The 9,791-nt window shown below is 52.7% G+C and overlaps 2 protein-coding genes across 2 annotated transcripts; both read left to right on the top strand.

The window, feature by feature from the left end:
• Positions 1 to 448: 448 nt before the first annotated feature.
• AYO21_06255 (hypothetical protein) lies at positions 449 to 1,456 on the top strand (the record flags this gene model as incomplete). Its single annotated transcript, XM_022656217.1, has 1 exon — positions 449 to 1,456. The coding sequence occupies one exon, from the start codon at positions 449 to 451 to the stop codon at positions 1,454 to 1,456; it is 1,008 nt and encodes a 335-aa protein (XP_022511562.1).
• Positions 1,457 to 2,688: 1,232 nt separating this feature from the next.
• Positions 2,689 to 5,343, top strand: AYO21_06254 (hypothetical protein; the record flags this gene model as incomplete). The annotated part of the gene is made up of 1 exon (XM_022656216.1): positions 2,689 to 5,343. The coding sequence occupies one exon, from the start codon at positions 2,689 to 2,691 to the stop codon at positions 5,341 to 5,343; it is 2,655 nt and encodes an 884-aa protein (XP_022511561.1).
• Between the last annotated feature and the right edge of the window lie 4,448 nt (positions 5,344 to 9,791).

Here is a 9,791-nt window from a genome sequence, read left to right as displayed (position 1 = left end):
GTGGTTTGCGTGTATATACCACCTTTGTTGACTTACATCATCTATCGTTATCATCATCGTATGTGCCAAATGGTCGTCAGCACTGCACCTTCGTATTGTGCTTTCATCCTGAGTGAGGTGAGTGCGGCGACGAGTGCAGAAGGTTCAAGGCGAGCGCGTTCAGGGGCAAAGCAGCAAGTCACGTCTCGTAGCAGCACGTGAACTGCGGGCAAATGGGATATTTTATCCTGCGCCCGTAACAAAGGCAACTAGGCACCCAGATTCGCCTCTTCTTCGTTCGTTGAACTGGCCACCCTGTCTCTTTGAGATGCCCTCTTTTACCTGCGAGAATGCAATAAGCCTATACGCGATAGAAATGAGCTTGCTCTTCTTCAGTCTCTGGTGTCTTACATCTGTCCATGGTTTGTCGAGGGCAATAACTTGAAGCCGAAGCGCTACCAGACAAAATATGGCAACCGTAACAAGGATCAAACTACTTCTCCTCTTAACCTTTCTCCTAGCAGGCACAGCTCTCTCAGCTCGCAAGACAAACCCTAAGAAGGTCCCCAAAAATGCTGTCTTACTTTCCAAGGTTTCTGCCATTACCGTCCGCGCCGGCAAACAAACCACCTCCCGTCGAGTCTCTCCCGTGCCTCAGCTACAATGCGTGGGAAACCCCAGAATATGCAAGCTATACTCGGTTGATGTCATGAGGTGCACCAACGAGGGTTCTGACTATGATGAAAACAACGTGCAGTGGAGCTGCAAAGCTTCCCTTCCCGAGGAATTCAAGCTGGGCAGCACAGAAGTGACGTGCGAGGGCTACGAGAGCAGCGAAGATCCATATGTTCTTTCGGGAAGTTGCGGTGTCGAGTACGCACTTCTATTGACCGAGAAGGGAGAGGAAAAGTATGGTTCTGGCAGCTTCTTTGACTTTCGTGGCGCACAGCGCAGTGAGAATACGACAGAGAAATACGCTGGCTACTTGTTCATGGGATTGTTCGGGGTGGTTCTGTTCATCATCTTGCGCGGTCTCTACAATGCCTGGCGTAGAGATACACCCAGAAGGAGACCACGAGGAGGCGGAGGGTTTGGGGGAGGTGGAGGCGACAATGATCCTCCACCTCCGTACGACCCCCGGCCACCTCCCCGACCCAAAAAGGCCACTTGGTCATCGGGCTCAAGTTCAAGCGCAGGAACTACCGGGCCCGGATATCAGGAACAAGGCTGGCGCCCGGGATTTTGGACAGGTACGGCTGCTGGAGCTGCCGCAGGGTATTTGGCTGGGAGGGGTGCGCGGACACAACCTGCGCCACAAGCCCCGGCGACTGGGGGATGGTTTGGGGGTGGAGGAGGCGGTGGCTTCGGTGCATCGACCAGACCAGGGCCGTCTTCAAGGAATGCAAGTTCACCGAGCACGAGCTATTCGAGCACGAGACACGAAAGCACTGGGTTTGGAGGGACAAGCCGCCGATAAGAGATCCAAGGTTGAGGGAGACTTGACATACCCAAGGACGTCTGGTTGGGGCTTGTGGCTTCTGCATCTCACATAAAACAACTTGGGTCCGCTGCATACCTGTCACTCCTTTGATATTCTGGATTTAGTCTCCTGGAATTCGGGGGATTCGAGGTGGGAATAGTATTGCTGACGCGTCTCGAACACGTGGGCACGTGATGGTCCAGCGGTTTGTCACGTTGGACAACTTCACCTCAGCATGCGCCATATTATATCCGGTGGCTGATCCTAATCGTAACTCATCTTGAAGCCTCGCATTTCCTCTGTATGGCTTTCGCACTGGCTTGCACAGGTAACGTGAACCTCCGTGCTTGTTGATGGATCTTGTTGGTATAGACAAAGGCTGAAGAGCAGCCACCCGACAATCACGGCATCTCGCAGCCTTGCCCACATCCCACCCGCCTCGCACCCTCTTGGATATTGCATCAGACGTGGCTACCAGTACAACTTTCCAGGACATACATTCTCAGGCTTTGATTTTCATCTGACTATAGTCCTGATGTGAGCCTACCAGTGTTCCCCAGTTCAATCGTGAGAGACCAGGACCTGGGAGGGCTGTTTTGCCCCAACATCGAAACCGCCGTAGCCATCCTCTATCAGCATTAAATGTCAATAATGCCCCAATCCTGCCAAGCCAGTGCGCAAATGTCAGCTTGACCTCTTTATGTTGGATACCTGCGCCAAAGGCATCGCGGTCAAAATCACCACTAAACCCATCTATTGGTCTGGCAGACCCTTTGTCATTGCGTCTTCGCGACAACATCTCCTGATTGTAAAACAACGGGAATCTACTTCATCTTTGTTGGTATACAATCGCCTACGCCACTGGTCTTCCTGAACAACTTTCTTTGTCGACATTCAACATACAATATTTCAAGGATCATTTGAGGCCGCACTCTACCGGAGACCGACTTAGTTAAGATCATACCCAGACACTAAACCGGTTGCTTCACTTCACGCTGACGTTCACCTCACCCTAATCACCAAACTTTTTGGAGGTAGTCTTGTCATTCACTTCCAATAGGGCATGTTCTGAGTCTCTTCGACATAGCCAGGCTCACCCACCGGACTCTCTAGGCTCATCACATCTTGGATCACGCACGTCAATCGTTGTACCTGCTCAAATTGAGAAGAAGTCATTCCGCGACCGCCTACGACAGTACACCTGCGCCTCCGTGAGACGAATCACGAGAATGGCACCTCAAATCATCGACCTTCTCTCTGATGACGATGAGGATTTCGATCCATCTTCCCGGCCAACTGCAAAGAGACGCGTTAGACATCCTAGGCCGAGCCACAGTAACGAACCTAGCAGAGGCACCAGACAAGATTTCACGTCTAAAAACCCACAAATCCCGCGCGAGACGATTGATCTGAGTACCCTGCCTCGAAACACGGTAGAGAATGAGTATCTCGTTCGTATCAATGCATCAAGAAGTTCCACTGTCAGTAGCCACACCGAACGTGGCAGTCCCACCGAGCCATTGCATTCTATCGCACGAAGAGACAACGGGAAGGGAAAACAACGCCAGATCGAGATTCCAGAGATCGACTTGTCTCAAGACGGCGACGATCTTGGTGAAAAGAACCTCTCCAGCCATGATGAGGAGGATGCGTCTCTTGGCTATGATAATGGCGATCTTAGTGAGGATGAGGCGCTGCGGCAGGCGATTGCCTTGTCGCTTCAGGAACGGACACCTCGTCGCCACGCAAACAATGAAGCTGGCGCAAGCGCAAACTTATCTTCAACCACGGTGAGTAAGGCACAAGGGAAACAGAGGTCAAACGCCCGGCCTCTCAAAGAGACTGCTCCTGCACGACCTGCAGATGAAGTCGTGGTAGATGCAGCACCGGACAATGGAGTCATTTCTCTTTCACCCACGCCTCCATCCTCGCATGCGATGACAAAAGTGCCTCTACCTTCACCGGGATCGACACCGGCACCACCACCAGCCTCTGCGGACCAGTCCCTTCCCAATGTAGCCCAGGATGGACCTGAATTGTCTCTAGACAAGAGAGCTCCAGACCTCCAGGTATCAAACCAAGACCCCAGTGCCAGCCACGGCATGTTCAGCCTGGCGAGCCTCGACCGCCGACAAATGGAGGCTGAGCGCCTGGCACGTCGGAAGCGCAAGCTCGAAGACGAAGGATCGCACGATGCTGGGTCCCAAGAAAGCGAGGGCCGCAATGCCAAAGCACTCAAGCTCAGCCAACCTGTGTCGGTGATGGCAACGGACCCTAGAGTTCCAATTGGGACTGGAATTGCAAAGACGCAGCCAACACAGTCAAATGAGCAGCACCCAGGCCACGGCGTACGAAAGGACAGCAACGGCTCGAGACACCACATACAATTGCCAGAGAGAAACATTCGAGAAACAGCACAAGCAGCGAGTAGCTTCCAGACTGAACAGCAGACAGGAGCTGCCAAACCAGCGTCACAAAGTTCGAAAGCTAGAATTCCAGACAACAAGAATGGCAAGGGCAATAATAGCCATGTTGTAGCAGCTCCAACTGACACTGCAGCACCGAATCCAATACGCACCAATCCTCCATGCATTCAGATTGATGATGATGATAATGACGGCGAAGGCTACAGCAATAACACCATTGGTACCAGTATCAACAACAGCACCGCGAACCTCTACCCCCACGGCATCGCCCTCAAGACATACGTTACAGGCTACCCGTCCGACAGAACCATCACGTTTGAGCGAGTTGTGTCCCCCTCGTCGCAGCTGGAGTCGTGCCTCCTGTCCTCCTTCATTTGGGACTTTGACTGGCTGCTGCCGCACTTTGAGACACGACGCACAAAATTTCAGCTGGTCATGCACGCCAAAGACGCGCAGAGGCGGCAGGCGGTGGAGAGAGATTTTCAGGGGGTGCCGAACGTGAGGTTGACGTTCCCGCGCGTGGGTGGCAATATCAGCTGTATGCACAGCAAGCTGATGCTCTTGTTTTACAAGGACGAGAGAGGGGAGATGAAGACGGGCGCGGGTGCAGTTGCAGCCGCAGAAGCATCGATGATGGGCCAAAATGAGTTGTTTGGTGGTGGTGGTGGTGGTGGTGGTGGTTGGCAGCAGGGCAGCCGGAGATGTCGCATCGTGGTTCCTACGGCTAACCTCGTCGACTTTGACTGGGGCGTCGGCGGCTTCATGGAGAACACAGTATGGCTGATCGACTTACCTGTCAAACAAGCCTCTGACGCAACGACCTCGTCATCCTCACATGGTGCGACATCAACCGCAACGCCACCCGTAGGAGACAGCTACCAGACCTTGTTTGAAAAGTCCCTCAAGGAGTTTCTGAGAGCGCAGACCGTGCCCGACGACGTGCTGCACAAGCTGGACTTGTTCGACTTCCGCAAGACCGAACGCTACGGCTTCATCCACTCGATTGGCGGCACCCATGTCGGGCAAGCATGGCAGACCACCGGGGTCTGCGGGCTCGGTCGAACCATCACGGATCTTGGACTGGCCGCGGGCGCTGATGGTGGTGGTGCTGGTCGCAGCGGACCCGTTCAGATGGACTACGTGTCTTCATCAATCGGCAATCTAAACGACGAGTTCTTGCAGTCCATGTACCTCGCCGCCTCAGGCGACAATGGCCTGAAGGCGGTGGATCGAAGGGGCCCGCTTAAACAACAGGGAAGCTGGAAGAAAAACCTTCGCTTCTACTACCCGAGCGACAACACGGTCCGGACGTCGAAAGGAGGCCCCGACAACGCGGGAACAGTCTGCTTCTCGTCGGCATGGTGGAACAGTCCCAAATTCCCCCGATCAAACATGTACGAATGTGTCAGTGTTCGCGAGGGTCTCCTCATGCACAACAAGGTACGTTTTATCCCCTAGACGTGATGTGATGATCTGCATCGTTTTAATGATATCCATGTTATATCATCGTTGCCAACAACAACACTTTCCCAAAGAAATCAAATCTTGGGAAAAAAAAGGACATCGATTCCACCGTCCACCCCTCCTCTCCCCCCACTTTATGACAAAAACCCCCGCTAACCTTTTAACCATGCCGACTTTTGTAGCTACTGTTTGTCAGATACGCTTCACCGGCCGAAAAGTCTCGTCAGTCAGGGAAAAACATCGGCTGGGTTTATGTGGGTAGTGCGAATCTCTCTGAAAGTGCTTGGTAAGTACAGTGGGTGGCCCCAGTTTGTTGTTTCTTGTCTACCTTGCTTGCTTGGCCTGGTGGCCCCCTCCATCTACACTCCGTCTCGTATACTCCGTTCTTTCCGATCTGTGAAATCTGGGTACTGCTACTACGACTACTTGGTCTTTGAGAGGTTCCGTTAGGTACCTAACAGACAAGGATGAGAGAAAAAGAGAGAGAGAAAAGAGATGACAAGGGAAGGGGTCCGATTGCTCGAGGTCGGCTATTAGTGGACATCGGCGATCCTTTGGAACTTTTCCCCCTTTCCCTTTCGCAGGCTGACATGCATCCTCTTTTGTTTTGACAGGGGTCGACTTGTTCAGGACCGGTCCACCAAGACGCCTAGACTCAATTGTAGGAACTGGGAATGCGGCGTCATTATTCCAGTACCTGCAACAACCAGACGTGGCTCAAGTGTCTTCTCCGTCGTCGACAAAGACACTGCGGGGCTCGCGGCGTTCAATCACACTGTTCCCGTGCCCGTGAGACTTCCCAGCGAATGTCTCGAGAAAAAGAAACCGTGGACAGAATGAGGCATAGGGATTTTTGGCTCCCAAGAAGATGAGACCGTGCCACAAACGCAGAGGGAGGGGGAGCCACATGGGATGTGTGAACAGCAAAGTCTAAGAGCTTATTTCCAGGGTGACTACTACTGATTAGGAATTTGGATCGGATTTCGAGCCTCAATGGATGCTGGATTGAGTTACTGTTGATTTCGAGCCCCTCAAAGTTTTCGAACGGGAGGACCATGTGAGAAGAGCTGCATGTGGAATAATATGCGCTCACGTATTGACGGCACGATTTTCGCATGCATGCCTGTATCGCACTGGGGTCAAATGCTCGGAAAGTCCGCATTCGGTGGGTCGGAAAATTGTGCTCGGGATCCGCACCTCCAATTCTGGATGGGAGGATGAGGACGAGAAGGAGAGTGCGACAAGGCAGGAAGCGCGAGACGGGTCGCAAAATTGCTGGCACAAAGCAGATGCGAGGGGAAGGGGGAGTTTAGCAGGAGGGCATGAACTTGGCATATGCTAGTCACAAGTCGAGTGACCAAAATTGTGGACCGTAACTTGCTCCCTGCGGTTTGGGATTTGTCCTAATTCCAGATCTCGCCACCGTCTCTTTTCGTGGGATGTACTCCGTAGAGCTGCTCTCTGTGTTGATGTTGCTGCCCAGATCGTGTTTGTTCTGTGATGTGGGCGCACCGCCATACCCCAGGTTCCAGTAAACACAGATACAGAGATATAGTTAGGGGCCGAGATTCACCAGTAACTTTGTCGATGGCTCTGATGAGTTCGCATGTGAACCTTCCATCTGCTCTTCAAGGTTTCGGTAGAACTTGACCTTGCCTTCTACAGTAGTGGCCTGGCCTCTCCTCAATGGATTGTTGGTATCAGCAGGTAATCTGGAGCCGATGAGGAGGGTCGTCCGGCTGCAGCGGGCCGGTATGCCTTGGTGTTGACAGAGTTTTTTCTTTGTCACTTGGGTCTTTGTGTGTGCCAGAGTTTGAGTCAGAGTACTTGAGCGAATTTCTCCACAGGCCCAATTCGGACCAGAAGTCTTTGAAAACGGGTGTATCTCATGGACCTTGAATTGGGAGGGGGAACTCGCTACGACGGATCGCAGCGATGTGAGAGGTCGAAGGAAGGGTTCGATGGAGAGGGGGAATCGACTCAGTTGGCGTCGAGGCTGCTATTCCTTGCAGGGAGAGACTGTGGTGCCTGAAAGGCGAAGGTAACTGGTCAGTTCCAATGCATATCCGCACATGTCCGGAACTCACATGCATTGACTTTGCTGCGGGGTGTGCGCGAAAAGACGCCAGCGGACGGAAGTTGTAAGGAGTAGCAAGGAGCGGGAGAGCCATCTCATTTGCCAGTGCGAGACAACCGGCGACGGGTCTAAGAACCGCTAGGAACATGGCTCGTTTCCACCTCGCAGTGCCTGGTTGGGCTGATGATTAGCTGATTGACCGAGGATGCTGTTCACCCGAAAATGGCCCCAGCTGGAGAAAGGGATGGATGAGCGGTCAGCAGAAGACAATGGGAAGGACGAATCAGGGCTGGGAAATGATAGACGAACGCCATCCGAAGTGCTAAGTGCCAAAACACGAATCATGAGTTGATCGTGCAGGAAGGAAGGAGTAGTCTCTAGCTTTCGACTGTAGGTAACAGACAGAATGGGAGCGGGAGCGACAGAGTTGTCCAAATTCGTCGAAGCCGTGGGCTTGTTCTAGATTGCAAATGTGCGAATCACCTGATAACAAATTGAGAGCGCAGTTCGGTACATGGATGTGTCTCTTGGTCATTGCTTGGTGAAGTTGGGGCCATTTTTCAATTATCGACCAAGGATACCGACTTGTTCCGGGGAGGCAGCCTGTCGTCAGCACATAATTTATTGCCCGGCGTGTTCCATCTTCACCATTCCAGGACGAGTAATTGCAGGCCTTGGTCCCTGAAAAGGGCAGTGACAGACAAGAGGCGCAACCCCCATTTGCATGCGAAGTGGCTTGTGGGCACCGAGCGCCAGAGCCAGTGACGTGTAGGGCCCTAGTCGCATTACAAGTATTGGTACTACAGAGTAGATCTGTACAATAACTAGTACTACTCGTATGCACATCGCAAGTACCTCGTAGTATTAAGTAGTATTCGCTTTGTCTCCACGGCCCCCCCCCCCCCCCGGCGCAATTCTGGCGTGGGGACCCTTACAGATGAGGCGATGTTGGTGTCACCTCTCATGCTTCCCCGCCAGCTTTTGGTTTTCGCTTCTCCATCTATCGCTATTGTCATTTGGTACCATACCCTTGGGATCCAACGAAATCCTTGGTATGCATTTCTATTGCCACTGCACCCACAAAGAACCATCGATCGTGCAACCTCGTGTTCGCTTCCAAGCCCTCTAATAGAAACAAAGTCGGATCCCACTCCGCAAGGCTTGCGATTTGCGTGGTGGTTTGTAGTGAGTGACATTAGCCACATGCCCGGAAAGCGGAGCTTGAGCAATCGCCCCGATTCATATAGACCTGGTCAAAGCTGCAGACATTGACACAATTACCTACTTGGGATAAGATCATCCTCTCACCGTTACCAAAGCGGTCGCTTGTCAAACAAATGGCAGGTGTTTCTGGCAAGCCACCAAGCTTCAGTGACCACTAGATCAATGTCAATCGGTATCCCAGCTCGTCCTGCATGTTCCAAAGGTTTGCGATGGACCTGGGGAAAGAGCTAGTTATTTTCTGTCAGCCACCAAGACTCCTAGCTGATCCCGTCTCGGGCTGCCTGATACCAGGTCATGGCTACATTTGGAATGAGAAAAGCAGCCGTGTTTTTTCCCCACTAGTGTATTGACCTCATCATGACTTGCTCCATCTCATCCTCTCTCTCTCTGAAGGCGGACGTGGGGAGGGGTAGATGTAGCCCTGGAAGGAGTGAGGGTTTCAGCGGTGGGCCAGCTTCGGAAGCCAGTGCAGACGGTCGTCTCGATTAAGTCGGGCCAGGAGATTGTGGTTGGCTCATTCCAACAAGGAATATTGGTACCGGGGTTCTGGCCCAGACTGACGGCACAGAATACCTCGTTTGTGCGAGGTACATGGGTGCTTTCATGGGTGCTGGCAGAGAGAAGGGTGGGGTTGACTGCAATGCAACAGCCCATGCCGACACAGCGCAATGGTCTTGGTGGCAACTTTGGAGCCGCCGAGACGCCCCAGCAGACCTCTTTTTGGTCCCTTCGTGTGTGCCGCAACCACTTGACTGGACCATGGTTGGAATGACGGGGGGTAGGTCAAGGTCAGAGGATCCGCTGTTTCCGGTTTTTCGGAGCTTCGGGGCGCCGTCCCGGGCAACTCAGAACAAACGAGTAAAGTCTCGTAGTGGCATGAACACACACTATTATTTTGAACACTACTATTGAGAAGTGTGTAACTAGGCAAGCCCAAGTCCTTTCCAGAAATCTTTTGCGTGACCTTCATTTCTCCCAAACATCTAGGCGGTCGGATGCTTTCTCCGGATCGTCTCCATGGTCTGGGGTGCTGTCAAGGCATCAGTAACCACAGAGCAGCCAATGGGGGAAACCATCTGGTTTGAAACCCTGTAAAGCTGGGACAAGGTCGACGAAAGGTGGCACATGCCCACCTGAAGTC

The sequence above is a fragment of the Fonsecaea monophora genome (genome assembly GCF_001642475.1).
Source record: "Fonsecaea monophora strain CBS 269.37 chromosome Unknown Scaff42, whole genome shotgun sequence".
In the NCBI taxonomy this organism is placed as follows: Eukaryota; Fungi; Ascomycota; class Eurotiomycetes; order Chaetothyriales; family Herpotrichiellaceae; genus Fonsecaea; species Fonsecaea monophora.
Note: the sequence above shows the minus strand (reverse complement) of the source record. Positions and strands in the feature narration are given on the sequence as shown.